The sequence below is a fragment of the Somniosus microcephalus genome, chromosome 15 (genome assembly GCF_052327205.1).
Source record: "Somniosus microcephalus isolate GS21.2 chromosome 15, FLI_Smic_1.0, whole genome shotgun sequence".
Classification (NCBI taxonomy): Eukaryota; Metazoa; Chordata; class Chondrichthyes; order Squaliformes; family Somniosidae; genus Somniosus; species Somniosus microcephalus.
Window position 1 is genome coordinate 49,343,874 of NC_141001.1, and position 19,832 is coordinate 49,363,705.

Consider the following 19,832-nt stretch of genomic DNA (forward strand, 5'->3'; position numbering starts at 1 on the left):
TCATCAGACCCTATGTTCCCCAACATTTCTGGGAGGTTATTTGTGTCCTCCTTTGTGAAGACAGAACCAAAATACACAATAAATGGTAGGATACTGAGAAGTGTAAAGGAACAGAGGGACCTTGGAGTGCATGTCCACAGACCCTGAAGGTAGCAGGACAGGTAGATAAGGTGGTTAAGAATACTTTCCTTTATTAGCCGATAATACAAGAGCAGGGAGGTTACGTTTGAACTATATAAAACACTAGTTAGGCCACAGCTAGAGTACTGCGTACAGTTCTGGTCACCAAATTACGGGAAAGATGTGATTGCACTAGAGAGGTTAAACATAAGAACATAAGAAATCGGAGCAGGAGTTGGCCATTTGGCCCTCCGAGCCTGCTCCGCCATTCAATATGATTATGGCTGATCTTCCACCTCATCTCCACTTTCCTGCACTATCCCCATATTCCTCGATTCCCTTAATATTCAAAAATCTATCGATCTCTGTCTTGAATATACTCGATGACTGAGCCTCCTTAGCCCTCTGGGGTAGAGAATTCCAAAGATTCACCACCCTCTGAGTGAAGACATTTCTCCTCATCTCAGTCTTAAATGGCCAACCCCTTATTCTGAGACTGTGACCCCTGGTTCTAGACTCCCCAGCCAGGGAAACATCCTCCCTGCATCTACCCTGTCAAGTCCTGTAAGAATTTTGTATGTTTCAATGAGATTACCTCTCATTCTTCTAAACTCTAGAGAAGATAGGCCTAGTCTACTCAATCTCTCCTCCTAGGACAATCCCCCCATCCCAGGAACCAGTCTGGTGAACCTTCATTGCACTCCCTCCATGACAAGTATATCCTTCCTTAGGAAAGGAGACCAAAACTGTACACAATACTCCAGGTGTGGTCTCACCAGGGCCCTATATAATTGCAGTAAGATGTCTTTACTCTTATACTCAAATCCTTTTGTAATAAAGGCCAACATACCATTTGCATTCCTAATTGCTTGCTGTACCTGCATGTTAACTTTCAGTGATAGAGGAAATTTATAAGGATGTTGCTAGCACTGGAGAATGTTAGTTATTTTTAAAGATTGAATAGGCTGAGGTTATTTTCTTTGGAACATAGGAGGCTGAGGGGAGACTTAATTGAAGTGTATAAAATTATGAGGGGCCAAGATAGAGTGGACCTATTTCCCTTAGCAGGGAGGTCGATAACCAGGGGGTTTAAAGTAATTGGTAGAAGGATTAGAGGGGAGTTGAGGAGAACTTTTTCACCCAGAGTTTGGTGGGATCGGGAACTCACTGTCTGAAAGGGTGGTAGAGGCAGTATTTAAAAAGTACTTGGATATGCACTTGAAGTGCCGTAACCTACAGGACTATGGACCAAGAGCTGGAAAGTGGGATTAGGCTGGATAGCCCTTTTTCGGCTGGCACAGACACGATGGGCCAAATGGCCTCCTTCTGTGCCATAAATATCTATGATTCTATAAACTCGGGACGGTAGTCTGCGGGTGGGTGGCAAATCGCACCGACCTCGGCAGCGTGAGGTCCGAGAGATTTTAACTCCTGGGGGCTCATCTGCATCGGCCTAGCCAGGTTTCTGCCCGAAACCAGCAGTAGCAGCACCTGGGCGGTGGGCAGTAGTGGACTGTCGGGTGGCAGGAGGATGCTGCCGGGAACCATATGAATGGCCCCCGGAACTCAGGATGTCATCAGGTGGGGGTTTGGGAGGCCTGCTCAGAACAGGTTAAAATCGGAACCTGCTGGAGTAACGCAGGACCTCGGTGGGTAAGTAAGTCCTACAGGCGATTTTAACTGCTCGCTCGCCCGGTTTCTGCTGGACGGCCATGGTTAAAATTGCCCTTGAATTTTGGTGTCATTGCATGCAATGTCATTGGAACCTCATGATTAGATTGTTATCTTGTACTATGCACTGGCAATTATTTCCAAGGCCCAGAAAATCTTGTAATCCCATGTAAAAATAATGGAAATTTACTTTTTCATTCATGGTAAATAAAACCCTAACCATCTGCTGTTAACGATCATTTAAGAACTTAAGTTTTTTTTTAGGGAAACAAAATAGTCATTATGCCCAAAAGCCTTTCTCTTTCTGATTAATTCAAACCCACCCACCAACGAACTCACCAAATTATTTCTTCCTCTTGCAAAGTACATATAATTACCTCTTCAACAAGTTTATACCACTTGTTTCAATGGCCTTCCCGATATCTTATTCCACAACTGTATTATCCTTTGTGTAAATAACTTTTGCCTGACCTCTATGAATTTCCATTTTTTGACTGGTGGTACATTGGAACTTTTCACCACAGTGAATAATTTACCTGGATCAACTTTTTAAATTTCCTTCATAATTTGTAAAACTTCAATTAGATCACTTTATCCTATTTTCCAACGAAAACAAGCCCAGCTCCTTTCTTTTCTCTGAAATGAGAGTCACAATTAACTGAATCACATTAGCTTCCTGTGCCTGTACCCTCTCTAAAAGGTAATAACCCTCTCATATTTTAGTGACACGAACTGTACACACACTCCAGATGGGATCTGATATATGCCTTACACTGCAGCAATGTAATCTCTCGATTTGTACCTTGTAGCTTTGCGAATCCAACCTTGAGGAACATACAACCATAGATCACCAGCAGAGTCCACTATAACCACTGCATGGACAAAACTTCAGGCTGCATGTTATTTTTGAGAAATAACAACAGAAAATGCTGGAAAAACTCAGCAGGCCAGGCAACATCCGTGGAGAGAAAATAGAGTCAACGCTTCGGGTGAAAACCCTTTGTCAAGACTAAAGAAGCACAGGAAATTAAATAGATTAAGAGGCCAGGCTGGGAGAGAACAAGAGAAGAAAATACATTAAGAGGTATTCAAAACGAGACGAGATGGTGATAGGACTAGTGGAGACAAAAGACGGCTCTAGATTAGGTGTGAAATGCGCTGGCAGAATGGGAGACAGCTGCCATGTGGGAGAGAGAAAAAAAAAGCTGGGGGGGGGGGGGGGGGGGAAAAAGGCCAAAACAAAGGTGTGGATAAAAAATAAAAGTAAAAATGTAATCGGGGCCGAGGTTATGATCTGAAATTGTTGAACTCGATATTGAGTCCGGAAGGCTGTAAAGTGCCTAATCGGAAGATGAGGAGCTGTTCCTTGAGTTTACGGTGAGCTTCCATGGAACAATACAAGAGGCCGAGGACAGTGAGGTCCGAATGGGAATGGGGCGGTGAATTAAAATGACAAGCGACCGGAAGCTCGGGGTCACCCTTACGGACTGAATGGAGGTGTTCCGCAAAGCGGTCACCCAATCTGCGTTTGGTCTCCCCAATGTAGAGGAGACCACACCTTGAGCAGCAAATACAGTATATTAGATTGCAAGTACAAGTAAATCGCTGTTTCACCTGGAAGGGGTGTTTGGGGCCCTGGACAGTGGGAAGGGGGGAGGTATAACGGCAGGTGTTACATCTCCTGCGCTTGCAAGGGAAGGTGCCAGGCGAAGGGGAAGGGGGACTGGGGGTGATAGAGTGGACTAGGGTGTCTCGGAGGGAGCGGTCCCTACGGAATGCTGAAAGGGGAGGGGAAGATGCGTTTGGTGGTGGGATCACGTTGGAGGTGGCGGAAATGGCAGAGGATGATCCGTTGAATGTGGAGGCTGGTGGGGTGAAAGGTGAGGACAAGGGGAACCCTATCGTGGTTCCGGGAGGGAGGGGCAGGGGTGAGGGCAGAAGTGCGGGAGATAGAACGGACACGGTCAAGGGCTGTGTCAACCACGGTAGAGGGGAATCCTCGGTTGAGGAAAAAGGAAGACATGTTGGAAGCACTGGTGTGGAAGGTGGCATCGTCGGAGCAGATGCGGCGGAGACAGAGAAACTGGGAGAATGGAATAGAGTCCTTACAGGAGGCAGGAAGTGTAGTCCAGGTAGCTGTGGGAGTCAGTGGGCTTGTAGTAAATGTTGGTCAATAACCTATCCCCAGAGATGGCGACGGAGAAGTCGAGGGAGGGAAGGGAAGAGTCAGAGATGGATCATGTGTTCATTCCGTCCAGACCATCCGTTCAGTCCGTAAGGGTGACCCCGAGCTGCCGGTCGCCTGTCATTTTAATTCACTGCCCCATTCCCACTCGGGCCTCACCGTCCTCGGCCTCTTGCATTGTTCCACGGAAGCTCAGCGTAAGCTCGAGGAACAGCACCTCATCTTCCGATAAGGCGCTTTACAGCCTTCCGGACTCAATATCGAGTTCAACAATTTCAGATCATAACCTCGGCACCTATTACATTTTTACTTATATTTTTTATCCACACCTTTGTTTTGGCCTATCCCCCACCCCCCTTTTTTTTCTCTCTCCCACATGGCAGCTGTCTCCCATTCTGCCAGCGCATTTCATACCTAATCTAGAGCCGTTTTTTGTCTCCACTAGTCCAATCACCATCTTGTCTTGTTTTGAATACTTCTTAATGTATTTTCTTCTCTTTTGTTCTCTCCCAGCCTGGCCTCTTAATCTATTTAATTTCCTGTGCTTCTTTAGTCTTAACAAAGGGTTTTCACCCAAAACGTTGACTCTATTTTCTCTCCACGGATGTTGCCTGGCCTGCTGAGTTTTTCCAGCATTTTCTGCTGTTATTGGATTTCCAGCATCTGCAGTATTTTGCTATCGTGTTATTTTTGAGATGTATTTTCGCTGAGAGGTTCAAATAACAATCGTCAGCCACTTCCCACTCAGTTCTTGGAGCCACTTGAAACTCTCAATAACTCCTCGTGCATATTCATTATATTCTGTATAAATCACTTGAACCCTTTGATTATATTATAGCCTCCAGCTCGCTCCCAGGTGTCGATTAGTTTTTGCACCAACTGTCTGATGGAGTCACTCGTACACAACCTATAAGGAAAACTTGCTCCAGAATGGATTAATGCAATAGGCCCTCTTTAGCATGAATTGATTCCACAGTGTTCTAGCCAGCACTTTGTCATTCATTCTAATAACAACGTAATGGAACAATTGACAATGAACTCAACAGATCAACCCGTAGCCATTAATCAGCCTCACCTTCAAATAGGAATGTCTCGTTCCAATATGGATTTAAATTCTTTCTTTTCACTTTAGTTTCTAGCTTGTGTTTTTTGTCAGGGAGTAGGTAGATTTTAACGAATGGGTCACTGGTGCCACTAAAATCCTTTGCCGGCAGCTCCACAGCCTTCATTATTTTCACGGTGAAGGTGGACTCCTGGAAGTTGTACCCGACGCTGAACTGAATACGGCCCAGGTTCTCGCGCGAGCTTCCCTCATGGTCGTCCTCAGAACCCGGTGACAACTGGAGAAAGGAAAATACATATTCTGCTGAAAATGACAGTTTAGAAATTCTGTTCCACCTATAGAATCACATAAGATTTAGAATTCCTGGTATGCTCTCGTAAGTTCCTATGTAAGCCATAATATGACTCATTGTATATAAACCCTAGACTCTGGAATTTCCTCCTTAAGCCTCTCCGCCTCTAGGATGCTCCTTAACCTGTCCTAATATCTCCTTAGGTGGCTTGATGTCAAAGTTTGTTTGGCAACACTCGTGTAAGTGCCTTGGGACATTTTACTACGTTAAAGGAGCTATATAAATGCAAGTTGCCGTTGTGTAAGGTACTTATTTGAACATATAGGATTTGACATTGACTTCCAGTCGCTTATTTCCATCCTTGGAATTGCAGTCTATTGTTCTTGTTTGACCACACGTGATTCATGAGATAGAAACACAAAGAACTGCAGCAATAAAATCAATCAACTGAGTTTTATCAGTTTCAACCTAGTCCCTAGTGGACACGAGTCCACAACACAAAACTGTTCCTCATTTGGCACCAATTCACATTAATTTCCAATCTCGCTCAGAGTTACCACAGAATGGCTGATACTGGAAATTTAAAAAATGTCACTCTGCTACAATAGGGGCGGGTGAGTCTGAGTCACACTGTTGGGGCAGAGTGGAGGAAACTTTTCATCCTACCATGTTATACTTGACTTGGGAGTGTTTGAGGTCAACATAGGGTGCCTGAAATGGAAAGTGCTCCATTCCCTATTACTAACACCGTCACCTTGATGAGCACAAATATTCATGAAAAATATTAAAGAGAACATATTGAGAACTCGAGTACCTCACAGTTTGTTTTGTGCTTTTTTCTGATGTTGTTTAGAACAGATCAAATGCAGAAATTATATTTTTACTAAGGGTTTGTGGTGGTTGATTTCTGTCTGTGCATTGTCATAAGTACAAGTAAAAGGGATTTATTTCAGTGCATAAAACCCAATGTTATGCAATTAAAAAGGAATCTCAATGACTCTTGCTGGAAAGTGCATGGGTGTGGTTATCAGGTGAGAACAGGACTGGCTTGGCTCAGATGACCACCCCCCACATAGTCAAATATCTACTCACACTCGCTCTCTAAGTTCATATGTGAAGAATTATTTAGGCGAGGTACTGGAGAGTTGCTTGTGCCAGTGGAACCATACCCCAGCAAGAATCAATATCTCCAGAGTGGAGAAAATTAACAGGTCAAATGCAGAAATTATAAAATATGTACTAAGGCACCATGATGGGTATTCTATTCTCTGTTCCTTCACATAACTCAGAATGAAAGGGAGTTGCTTAAGTGCATAAAATCTGAAGAGTGGGTTTTGATCATCTTTAATCAGTAGAGATATTTATCATGACAATTTGAATTTTATACAAAATCTATTATTATCCCGTAAGATGTAACACTCCCAACTTTGGACTATCCTGTATGTATCACATTCTAGCCTTGTGCTGTCTTTTGTAACTAAATTTATAGCTCACCTCACATCAAAGAACTTTAAAAGGGGCAACGGTGAATTCTGAGCAAGTAAAGGATCTCGATGGGGAAGAGAGACCAAAATCCACATTGAAGAGCTAGGCTTTTAGAAGGCTAAATAAGATAGGCAGAGGCATATCAAAGTGAAGTGGCTCAGAAAGTTCCAGTGGGCCATGACAATTGCCAAAAGACCAGGCTGCAATGGTAGTACAGAAGAGGCGAGGACAAACCGTATTCTGGAGTCTGGGCAATGGAGGAGCAGGCTAGGATCTAAGGCTGGAGAAGATTTTTCTATATAGAGTGGGTTGAGGGATTTTAAAATGAGGACAAGGCTTTTTATTCCTTAGCACTACTTCTAGAAAGGTTTCCAATTCTTCAAATGCAATGAATGATTTTGAAATGCAGTGACTGTTGATGTGAAGACAGATGATACAAAGATGCCATAAAAAGAACTGAAACTGCAAGGGAGCTAGTATGTGCAGATACACCAGGAACGTTTAAAAATTAACAATTATAATTAAACCACTTCAATAACAACGAATAATGTAATTATATATGGTGCATAATGCATATATCAAAGTTATAGATTAAATAGTGTGAGGTCTATGTTAAGTCAAAGGATTGTAATCACGCTGTGCAATATTTGTATCAAACCCATTTACACATTCAAATTAAATTCCTTCATGCACTATATTAATGAAGGGGTTAGTTCGCACAGCACTATTTCAGCTTGTATATAGAGTTTACTTAATACGTTACATATAGTTTTTATTCCTGGCTCTTAATTCCTAGAAATTTATCGGTGGAAACTATCGCAGCACTTTACTTATAGCATTAGGCCCTACATCACTCTTTTTACCCTTTCAATTATTTTATATCTTTGCTTCCACCTTCAGGATGCTTGTTGCATAAACAATATGCAAAGTAGAAAATTAACTTTTATTTTATCCTTCAGTTTTTCATTACCTTCTGCTAAAAAATGTGATTTCCTGCTGGGACAGCCATCTCATATCTCGTCCAAGTGGTCACTCTTCATAAGCGAGCCTAGAGTGTGAATGTCAGCAGGCTAACTGATTGGCTGTGATAACTTCTTCAATCACTTTGCTGTCCTCACCTCACCTGTGTGCTTTCCTACAGCGATCATTTGATAGTGTGCAGCAGCAGCAGCAACGCTGGGTAAGTCTTCCCCTCAAAAATCACGTTTGCTGGATGTCTAAGTGCACTATGTCATGGCATTTCCCATTGTCAACTTGGGATATCACAAAAAAGGCAATCAGGGTGGTCAAACAAGCTTTTTTTTGTAACTCTGCTGATTGCCAATTAGCAAGTGCTACTGGTTTCATACAGACAATCTTTTAGTCTGTTCCTGATGATTGATTGCATTTTTTTCAGTTATTGATGCAAGACTAATGGGTCAATAGTCACCCAGGTTTGGTTTGTTTCCTTTTTTGAAAATAGTTGTTCACCTGATTCCAATCCAGTGGGACCTTCCTTATAGACTCCCTTATGGCGACCCTCAGCACTTTGTAGATTTTGTCTCTAATCTCAAGATGCCTCCTGCTTTGGGTATATCTCCATCTGTCCCTGAGGATTTATTTATCTTGAACCCTTTGAGCCTAGTTAGGATCTCCATTGAAATCACTGAGGTTACTTCAAGAACCTTCTGTGCACAGATGGGTGACATATCACTAGCGTCTTCTCTAGTGAATACATCGGGGAAGTAATCAGTTATGCTAATTAGTTTATCCTGCTTAGGTCCACAAGGGATCTCATTTCCTCTCTGATGAACCTCTCACTATTATACTTAGAAAACTTCATTTTTGCTAATTCTAGGGGTTGATTTTCATTAAGCTGTCGGGAAGGAGGCGGGACTACAACTTTCAGGTTTTAGTCCCGCCTACATCGACATCCGGCCAATCCACGCGATTTTCCCTTGATTGACCTTGTTGAGCCCGCCGCCCAGCGGGCTCAGCAGGCCAATTAAGGGCCACCCGGCAACAGGTGACGTCACAGACTGAAATTTCATCTGTCAAGAGGTGTTGACAGATGAAATATCAGTGTTTCACAGCTGTTTGAAACTGTCAAACACTGACAGTCTGACTTCTAACCCGAGTCCTTCTACACAGACTCAGTTAGAACTCACACTGACAATGAAAGCTGAAGGCTGTTACTTTTGACAGCTCGCAGCCATTTTGCTTTCAGTGCCGGCTGAGTGATGGACTCCCAAAACCTAGAGGGAAAAAGGCTGTTAAGGTAAGTACAGGTAATTTAAACTTCTTTAAACACTTTACACACACCAAACACACTTACCTTTGCACTCATGCACCCATCACTCACCTGAACACCGACATCGTGACCCCGCCAAGTCCTTCAACCCGACGACCCGCCTGCTCTAACCTAGCGTGGTTTGGAGCCGTCGGGAATCCCACATGACACCCCTCAAAATAGGGATTAGGCTAAAAACTGCCTGTTAACAGGCAGTTAATTGGCACTAATCCCTTCCCGCCTCGGGTCGGCGGGTCCCAGTGCGGGGCGGGTACCCACCTCCTTTGAAACTTACATGGAGGCGGGTTTTGGGCGGGATGGTGTCGGGACCCCCGAATTCAGGATTTCCGCCCACCCCCCCCACACGCCTGAAACCCCGCCTGACAGCTCCAGGAAAATCGACCCCCTAGTATCTACAGCTAAGCTCATTTCTCATTCCCACTATCTCTCTTACATTTTTTCCAAAGTTCTCATTTTTCACCCTTTGTTCTTACTAATTTCACACCATATTGTTTTGTTTATCCATTGAAGTCCACATTAGTTCAGTATGTGCTTACTAGCCCTAGCATTTAAGCCTGACGCTTAGTAGTATGACTTCCAAGAGATTTGGTTTGTTTTCAGCAGAGGTTTCCATTAAAAATTTCCCCAGTCGATTTGTTTAAGCTCTTCTCTCATTCTGCATACTTGGTGCTGGCCTGTTTTTCAGTGTTTCCCACATTTTTAGTTTTAATGTTAGATATACCTCTGCCAACCTTCTCTTCCTTTTGCCCTGTGTCGGCCTCCCACCATATTAACTCTGTGAATTCTTCAGATTTGTTTCAATGCTTTTCCACTGCCTTGCTGAGATATTTTATACCTACTAACAATTTCTTTAAGCAGACTGCAGTTTATTCAACCCAGTAACTGTTTTCTGTGACTGGAGTTCCTGCCCCTCCCCCATTTTGTCCCCGCCTTTACTAAAATGCTTGTTTAACTTTCAGTTTTCAGCACTGAGGAAGGGCTGTGCCTCAAATGTTATCTTACATTTTCTTTCTACAGTTGCTGACTGACCTGCTCTATATTTCCGTAATTTTCAGTTTGTTTCAGATTTCCAACATTTGCAGTTTTCCCTTTTATTGATAGATTTGTGTCGTTGGTTTATTCCATGTTATAGTCACTGAACCTGATGGCAGCTCCTGGGGCTGCAGGTTGATGGGTTTCCAACTTGAATGGGCATCTCTGTGTCTGCCTAATTGGAATGGACATCTTATTGATTGTTCCTGGAGAATAACCTAACATGAAGAGCAAAGACTCCTTTGCCTAAGGCGTGTATAGCCTACTAATACTACAGCCTATGGGACAACCAATTTCATATGCTATGAGTGCAATTCTGTAGGATGACTTTACCCAATTTTCATACACAACTAACTGCTGGATTGAATGCAATAATGCTTTGCCATCTGCTGAATGGAACTGACCGATTTCAATCATATTCCCAAGCCACCAATGAAAGACAGCTGGCCATACAGATTTTCAGTCATGGGGCCACATAAGTAATGGAGAAATAGCACAATAAATGACATTATTTTCCAGTGCTTAGAAAACCTTCTTTACTCATCAATTACTTCTCAATAAAGACAATGCCTCCCCCAAAGGGGGTGCTGATGCCTATTATCCCCCTACCACTGACCCTGCCAATTCAGCACAGACCGAGAATCAAATCTGGAAACTTTTCCTCCTAGCCTGTATGTTTCAGTTCCACAGCAACTACAGTAGTGCAGTTACTAATTGAGCCATCAGGGGAGCTGGTCTATTAATGAGTTTAAGCAGTGAGTTAATCTTGTGGTTTTGCTTAATTTTTGCTCTCATCATTGGTTAACAAAATTACTTGTAGCTATTGGCAGCTATCTATAATATTTACTTTGCACTAAGGCATTTTTTTAATTTAAAGAAAAGGTAGGCAGAATATTTCCTAAGAGGATCAACATCCCAGCTGTAGTGTATGTACCTTGAAGAAGGAACTATATTCTGCAGCCCCTGTATACTGCAGTACCAGTAGTGACCACCCCTGTATATAAGCCTGTGTAGTAACTTTGTATAGTAGTTCCAGTTTTGTCTCCATTCAGTAAACACCTGTTATAACCAACTCCTGCAGTCCGTGTCTCAATTACACACGGACGTTACACTGGCGACGAACAGATCCGAACTTACCTACAGTTCTGCACCACCTCACGGGGATCCATCCCTGAAGCAAAGTTGTTAGAGGTCGAGGCCAGAAGGAAGAAATCCAAAAAGAAAAAAAAAAGCCAGAAGAAACGGGCGTCGACCGTGGGCAACCGCCCTCTGATTCATCGAATTCGAAGATTTGCAGGAGAGGTAGTCGAGAGCTGGGCTTGGTTATCCAGTCTATGGTGTTCCAGCTAATCGGGCTGGTGGCAGGTAGTACACTGATCCTTCCTGGGCTGCGGCGGGCTAGAGCTTGATCGGGTGGCTTTTCAACGGGGCCAAGCAGCGTTATCGGGAAGAGGAGAGAGAGAGGGTGGAGCACATAGGGCGCGGCCGGTGCTACGAAGCCGGGCAGCGTACAGACCCGAGAAGAGGAAGGAAAGTGTCCCATAGGGTCTGCTCTGACGACGGGAACAGTAAGTAAAATAAAAGAAATTAGAAGCACAGAAAGCCGCGAGGAGCTGCAGTTTGCCACGGGGACCGTGGAGAGCGGCGTTGGCAGCAGCGCGGGGGGGAAGTGCGCGAAGACCATAGGGCGTCACCATCAAGGCATAAAAACGCCAGCAGCAGCGCTAGCAGCAGCGGAAAAGACAGAAAGCGCAGGAGGCGCCATCTTAATCCAGCGGGGAAGGCGGCAAAGCGCGGGAGGCGCCATTTTGTTCAATCGGGGAAGAAGGCAAAGCGCGGGAGGCGCCATCTTAGATCTCCAAGGTGCCGAAGACTGGCAATATCACTGCCTTCGATAATGCAATAGAAGACTGGACCACGTATGTGGAAAGAGTCGAAGTATATTGCAAGGCAAATGAAGTAGCCGATGAGAAAAAGGCATCGGTACTACTAAACTTAATGGGCGCAAGAACGTATGGCCTATTGCAGAACCTGATCACTCCAGTCAAACCGATGGCGAAGAGTTTTAACGAAATTGTTGATATCCTACAGGAACACCTAAATCCTACACCGCTGCCGATAGCAGAAAGATTTAAATTCCACAAGAGAAATCAGCATAAAGATGAGAGCAATACTGATTACCTTCCGGAACTACGTAAGCTATCAAAGCACTGCCAGTTCGGAGCAGGATTGGCAGATACCCTACGGGACAAATTTGTCTGTGGACTCCTGAGTGAAGGAACCCAGAAGAGGTTACTCTCAGAGAACGAGCTGACGCTAGATAAGGCTTTCAGCGTGGCAGTATCGTACGAAGCAGCAGCAAGGGGAGCTGCGGAAATACAGCAAAAGCCACAGGAATACGGCACCCATGAAATGACACGGGGATTTGAAAAATGTTATCGCTGCGGCAGAACAACCCATGACCAGAAGGACTGCTGGTCCAAGGACAAAACATGCAGGCAATGTGGAAAGATGGGACACATTGCACGAGTTTGCAGGTCCGGGAAGACGACTAACGACAACAAAAAGACTACTAAGGAAAAGTACAGGAAAGTACAAAAGATGACGGACAGTAGTTCTGAAGACCAGAAGAGCGATCGTGAATCCGGGAACAAGAGACTAAGCTGTCTCAAACTACACAACGTAATCACAAAAGAGGATCACCGAACCATTTGGGTCACCCTCACGATAGCAGGGTCCCAAGTCAAAATGGAATTGGATACAGGATCAGCCCTGACCGTCATGAATCGACGAGACTACGAGCGGCTATTCTCACACATACCCTTGAAAGACACATCCATTGTCTTGAAGACATATATGGGGCAGAAAGTATACCCCAGAGGGAAAATAAGGGTGCCTGTCGAATACAACGGCAAGGAAATACAGAAATTGTATCTGTACATACTGCAAGATGGTGGACCACCATTACTGGGACGTGAATGGATCAGAAAGATAAGTTTAGACTGGCACTCCATTCAGGCACTAACGGTGGCTGGTAAAAAGGATGACGACGTCACACCTGGATTGTCAAAAATCTTGGCTAACGCTAAAGAGGTATTTCAACAAGAACTGGGAACTCTTAAAGGCGTAACCGCCTCGATAAAAATAGAAGAGAATGCAATTCCCAAGTTTTTCAAAGCAAGACCGGTACCGTATGCAATTCGCCCAGCCGTCGAGGCAGAGCTGGAGAATCTGGAGAATGTAGGCGTGCTAACTAAGGTAGACTGGAGCGAGTGGGCGACACCCATCGTTCCTGTCATGAAGAAAACGTTAAACAATAAGTCTGAGGAGCCAAGGAAGGTTCGCATCTGTGGGGACTTCAAGGTGACTGTGAACCCAGTCCTTCACACAGTACAGTATCCTCTTCCGAGGATAGAAGATATTTTCGCCTCACTATCTGGAGGGAAACGTTTTACAAAAATTGACCTAGCGCAAGCATATTTGCAGATGGAGGAAATATCTCACGATAAACACTCACAAAGGTCTTTACCAGTATAATCGACTGGTATTCGGAGTTGCATCAGCTCCGGCTATATGGCAAAGAGCGATGGAACAAGTCCTGCAAGGGATTCCGGGGACTCAGTGTTACTTGGACGACATCCTAGTGACAGGTGAAAATGACAGTGAACACCTTGCCAACCTAGAGCAGGTGCTCACTAGACTAAGAGAACATGGGCTACGAGCCAGTCGCCCCAAGTGCGAGTTTTTTAAGAAACAAATATCGTATTGTGGCCACGTGATTGATGAAGAGGGGTTACATAAGTCCCCTGACAAAATTGAAGCGGTAGTTAAGGCTCCAGCGCCTGAAAATGTGTCGCAACTGAGGTCATTCCTCGGATTGGTGAATTACTACCATAAGTTTTTGCCGAATTTGTCCACAATTCTGCACCCACTGAACGCCCTGCTACAAACTGGAGTAGCATGGATATGGAGCGATGAATGCAAGCGGGCCTTTAATAAGTGTAAAGGCCTGATCACTTCAAGAGAAGTATTGGCTCACTACAACCCATCACTACCGATAAGACTGGCGTGTGATGCGTCTCCGTATGGCGTTGGAGCGGTACTGTCACATAAATCCCTTGATGGTTCAGAAAGGCCGATAGCTTTTGCGTCACGCTCGTTAACTGCAGCCGAGCGTAACTACGCCCAGATTGACAGAGAGGCCCTCAGCCTGGTGTGGGGGGTGAAGAAGTTCAATCACTACCTGCACGGACAGAAATTTACTCTACTAACTGATCATCAACCTCTTGTCTCCATTTTCAACCCTAAGAAGGGCGTCCCGATAATGACAGCACAACGGCCACAGAGGTGGTCCCTTTTCCTAGGGGCACACCAATATGACATCGAGTACAAAGGAACTAAACAGCATGGGAATGCTGATGGATTGTCGCGCCTACAGTTGCCGACGGTGGAAGAAGCACCTGCAGTGGATCCTGTGGAGATATTCCACTCGACCATAGTCGAATGTCTACCTGTGACGAATGCAAACATAGAAAAGGAAACACGAAATGACCCGACACTCTCCAGGGTCTATGATTTAACGGTGAAGGGATGGCCAGCACATGGCGAACCACTGTTGCCAGCATTCTCGCCGAGAAGAGAACAGCTGTCAGTGTGCCGAGGAACCTTGATGTGTGGATCCAGAGTAGTAATTCCACCCAAATTGAAGGATAGAGTGCTCAATGAGCTTCATGAGGGTCATCTGGGAGGGGTAAAAATGAAGAACTTAGCCAGAGCGTTTGTGTGGTGGCCGGGAATTGATAGAGAAATCGAAGAGATGACCAAGAGCTGTACAGGATGCCAGAAGGTCCAAAACGCCCCACCACAAGCCCCTCTACATCCATGGGAGTGGCCCTCATCTCCATGGCAAAGGGTACACATTGATTTTGCTGGTCCATTTATGGACTCGATGTTTTTAATTGCGGTGGATGCACATTCAAAGTGGCCAGAGGTAATAAAAATGTCCTCAACCACCACAGAAAAAATTATCAGTCTTACGAACCATATTCGGCAGAAATGGGCTGCCTGAACAGATTTGCTCTGACAATGGACCACAGTTTGTGTCTGAAGAGTTCTGGAGGTTCTTAAAGAACAATGGTGTTAAGCATTACACATCCGCCCCATATCATCCAGCCACCAATGGATTGGCTGAGAGGTTCGTTCAAACATTCAAGGAGGCTATCAAGGCAATGTGTAATGAAGACATACCCCTACAACACAAGGTGGATAACTTCTTGTTTGCCTACCGGAATGCGACACATGCGGTTACCAACCAAACTCCAGCCATGATGTTCTTCAATCGAAGACTAAGATGCCGCTTGGATTTGGTTAAGCCAAACATCAGAAGAGAGGTGGAGAACAGGCAGTTTCAGAATATGAATGAAAGGCCGACCAGGAGTTTTAAGATAGGTCAACCAGTTTTGGCCCGGGACTACCGCACAGAGAAATGGCAGCCAGGAACGATCTGCACACAGCAAGGACCTCTAATGTATACCATGGACGTTGGAGAGAGCATTGTAAGACGCCATGCTGACCAGATTCTAGAGTCACTGGAAAACGTCAAATCTACACCACGATCCTATACACCTGGTGATGAAACCGAAGTACCAATTGCATCTACCTCAGAATCGGTGACATTGGAAGCAGACGAACCAAACAACGACGTTGATCCCGAATCAACTTTGTCAGAAGAACCTGATACCCCAAAGAGGCGTTATCCGGACAGATTCAGGAAGCCTCCTCAAAGACTGAATTTATAATTGCTTAACTTCAGCTAATGTATATAGCAACTGTAATTGTACATATGTTATTTAATTATTAAATCGAATGTTATGTACTGTTTAGCTAAAAGGGGAGGAATTGTAGTGTATGTACCTTGAAGAAGGAACTATATTCTACAGCCCCTGTATACTGCAGTACCAGTAGTGACCACCCCTGTATATAAGCCTGTGTAGTAACTTTGTATAGTAGTTCCAGTTTTGTCTCCATTCAGTAAACACCTGTTATAACCAACTCCTGCAGTCCTTGTCTCAATTACACATGAACGTTACACCAGCTACTAAAAATTACATCTGCAAAAATAAAATGAATTCCTGAATTAGCCTCAGAACACAATAATTTGCATAAACCTGCAGCTCTAATGGAAATGGAAAATGTTATGAAATCACTTCCACCCTAGAAATCTCTTAGTCAACATGAATTCCCCATTGGCTTCTGTAAGAAGTTCTCTCAGACTTTTACTGAAGTATTGGAGAAAAGCTGGAGTCTTTTCAGTTATGATTTTATTAATACCTAGGCAGGAGGCAGACAAGCTGAAGTGAGGAGGTCAAATCCTAAAGCCAACTCCATCATTAGTACAGAGTAAAAGGAGACAGCCAGCAAAATTAGCCTCCAGAATAGGAACTGAGAGAACTTGAGATCCAGTGGGTAAATGACATGGTGCTGAGCCACAGAAACCAAGGTATCCCCAAGTTTGATCTCCTTGCTGCATTAGCTGAGTTTAGACAGATTGGCAATAAAGGCAGTACAATTGGTATCAATTTCCCATGCCTATGGAGGGGAAAAAAATCAGTGATCTTGCCTGAAAAGCTTGACTTGTGAACATCAGGTGAGGACAGGATTGGCTTAGCGGGGATGTCCCCTCCACAGGTGAATAGCCTGCAGACAATTACTGTCTAGGCTCAGTGAGACACAATGGAGGACTGCAAGCAGTTGCGAAATGACACCCCAGTGAGAATGCACCTACAGATACGCAAAGAAACTAGGGAGGAGACAGCAGAGGCATTAATACTCATATATAAAAAATTACAAAAAGGAATAATGCCAGAGGATTGGTGGATGGCAAATGTAATTCCTAGTTCTAATCCAGGGAACTATAAACCAGTTACCTGAAGGTCAGTGGTAGGAAATATATTAGAATCTAAAAGATCAGGTAACAAAACATTTAAAAATAATCAGAATTGATTTCTGAAAGAAAGGTCATGTTTAACCAACCTTATGGAATTCTTTGAAGAAATAACAGAAAGAGTAGACAAGGGGAATGTAGTGGATGTGGCATACATTGACTTTCATAAGCCTTTGATAAGGTGCCACATAAGAGACTCATGACAAATGTCAGGGCGTGTGGAGTCAGGGGCTAATAGCAGATGGCTACAAAACAGAGGGAAGTTTCTTGGCTTGGCAAAAAATTGGTAGTGGTGTCCTACAAGGATCTGTGCTGGGACCACAGTTATTCACCATATCCATAAATGATTTGACTTCAGAAATTTGAGGTATGGTGTCAAAAAATGCAGATGATACCAAACTGGGGGCGGGGGGGGGGGGGCGCAGGTATAGATAATAATGTGGAAGACTGCATCAAAATACAGGAAAACATCAACAGACTTAGAGTGGTCAGATATGGTAAATTAAATTAAATTTAGCAAAGTATGAGGTGGTTCATTTTGGTAGGAGGAATAAGGAGGCCACTTATTCCTTGGAAGGCAAGAAACTAAATTGGGTAGAGGAGCAGAGAGATTTGGCACAGGCCAGTTGGGCCTGATGGTCTGTTTCTGTGCTGTAAATTCTACATAAATCGTTAAAGTAGCAACACAAGTTAATAAGGCCATAAAGAGTGCAAACAAAATACCTGGTTTCATTTCGAGAGGAATATGGTAATATTAAATTTATATAGAACCCTGGTTAGACCACACTTGGGAGTACTAGGTGCATATATGTTATAGTCAATACTGTAAGAAGGATACTGAAACAATGGAGAAAATGCAGAAATGATCTACAAATTGAATTGAAAAGATGCAACTCTCAGGAAAGATTGAGCAAGTTGGAGCTTTTTCTCTGGAAAAGAAATTGAGAGATCTTTAAAATTATGAAGGGATAAGATGGGTTGAATGTGGAGGAAACTGTTTCCACTTGTGGGTGAGTCGAGAACAAGGAAGCATAAATGTAAGATAGCTACTGATAAATCTACTAAAAAATTTAGGAAGAATTTCTTTACATCGTGGCGGGAATGAGGAAGTCACTGGAGTGGTCGAAGCAGAGAGCATTGATGCATTTAAGGGCAGGCTTGATGCATACATGAGGGAACGGGAGCAGAGGGACATGGGGGGAGGTTGGGAAGAGGTAATGTGTGGGAGGAGGCTTGTGTAGAGTATTAACAATGCCATAGACCAGTTGAGCTGAATGGCCTGTTTCTGTACTGTAGATTCTAGGCCCAATGTCTCAGTTTGATTCTGTTGGCTCTGAATCCTCATCCAGCCAGAGCTTCCTGGCTACAACAATACAGAATGAGTACACGTTCAGCCCAGCATCAAAGTCATACAAACTCGCATCGCTTCTAATTTAACAACCAGCAACAAAGCTAAAAGAAGGCAGCAAGGCTGAGATCGTTATGTAGGTTACAGCAATCAGCATAGTTTCAACTCTAAGAAACTTCCAAATCCAAGAGTAATCCCTTAGGCTTTTTGGATAAGAAATTTCTAATAAAGTGAACTATACCCAATTGAATACCTGATAATAGATGGAATCCCAAAGCACGTTTTACCTATTGCATTCTCTCCTGTTCCTGAACCACTGTAGCCATTTACTGAATTATTTTCTTTTACCCTAGTTATTAAAATCACACACTAATCTATTAAATCCTGCTTTTGTCATTTTCAGCTCCTCCAGACCCATCTTTTGTTTCTTTTATTGTCCAATTACCACTCCTTTTTGCCTTGCACCATCAGCCCTTTTGTCATTTAATCACTCCTGCTTTCCACCCCATCACAGACCTTCCCTTTTGTTCTTTCCTCCCCTCCCCCGGCTTCTGTACTTGCTTAAAACCTGTTACATCTCTAACTTTTTTCAGTTCTGATGAAGGTCATCGACCCAAAATGTTAACTCTCTTTCTCCCTTCACAGATGCTGCCGGACCCGATGAGTATTTCCAGCACTTTCTGTTTCTATTTCTATTTCAGATTTCCGGCACCCACAGTATTTTGTTTTTAATTAAGTATTGGGAAAACCGAAGCCATTGTTTTCGGTCCCCGCCACAAACGCCGTTCCCTAGCCACTGACTCCATCCCTCTCCCTAACATCTGTCTGAGGCTGAACCACACTGTTCACAACCTTGGTGTCATATTTGACCCTGAAATGAGCTTCCGACCACATATCCGCAGCATAACAAAGACCGCCTACTTCCAACTCCGTATCATAATAATAATAATTCAACTTTGTCATTGCACGAGTACATGAACAACGAAATGTGATCTTGCAAGCTCCCATGACTGGGAGAAGCAAAGCCGCTGCGTCAGTGCGCGCCGCCATTCCATTTCCACCATTCCTCCTGTCCGACAATCTTCAGCCCAACGCCCGGGCCTGCTCACCAGCCGCTCCTCCTTCCGTGACCTTCTCACCAACCGCCCCTCCTCGGGGCTCCTTCTGTGACCTTCTGCACCTGGTCTTCCCTGATGGTCACCCCTCCAGGTACTAACCAGGCCTGGCTCTGCTTCGCTTCCAAGCCTTGCCAGTGACCCTGTCCCTAGTCCCAGGAACAGGCTGTCTCCGTCCTTGCCTCAGCTCATCCGCTGCTGAAACCCTCATCCATGCCTTTGTTACCTCTAGACTTGACTATTCCAACGCATGCCTGGCTGGCCTCCCACATTCTACCCTACGTAAAC

At 44.2% G+C, this 19,832-nt stretch overlaps 1 protein-coding gene across 3 annotated transcripts in view; it reads right to left on the bottom strand.

Annotated features, from left to right (window-relative positions):
* Nucleotides 1-19,832, bottom strand: part of LOC147106719 (synaptotagmin-7-like) — an 890,706-nt gene that overhangs the window by 51,096 nt on the left and 819,778 nt on the right. For all 3 annotated transcript variants that reach the window (XM_086007776.1, XM_086007777.1, XM_086007775.1), the window contains one exon: nt 5,052-5,316. In XM_086007776.1, coding sequence (XP_085863902.1) covers nt 5,052-5,316 — 265 coding nt within the window. The remainder of the gene's footprint in view (nt 1-5,051; nt 5,317-19,832) is intronic.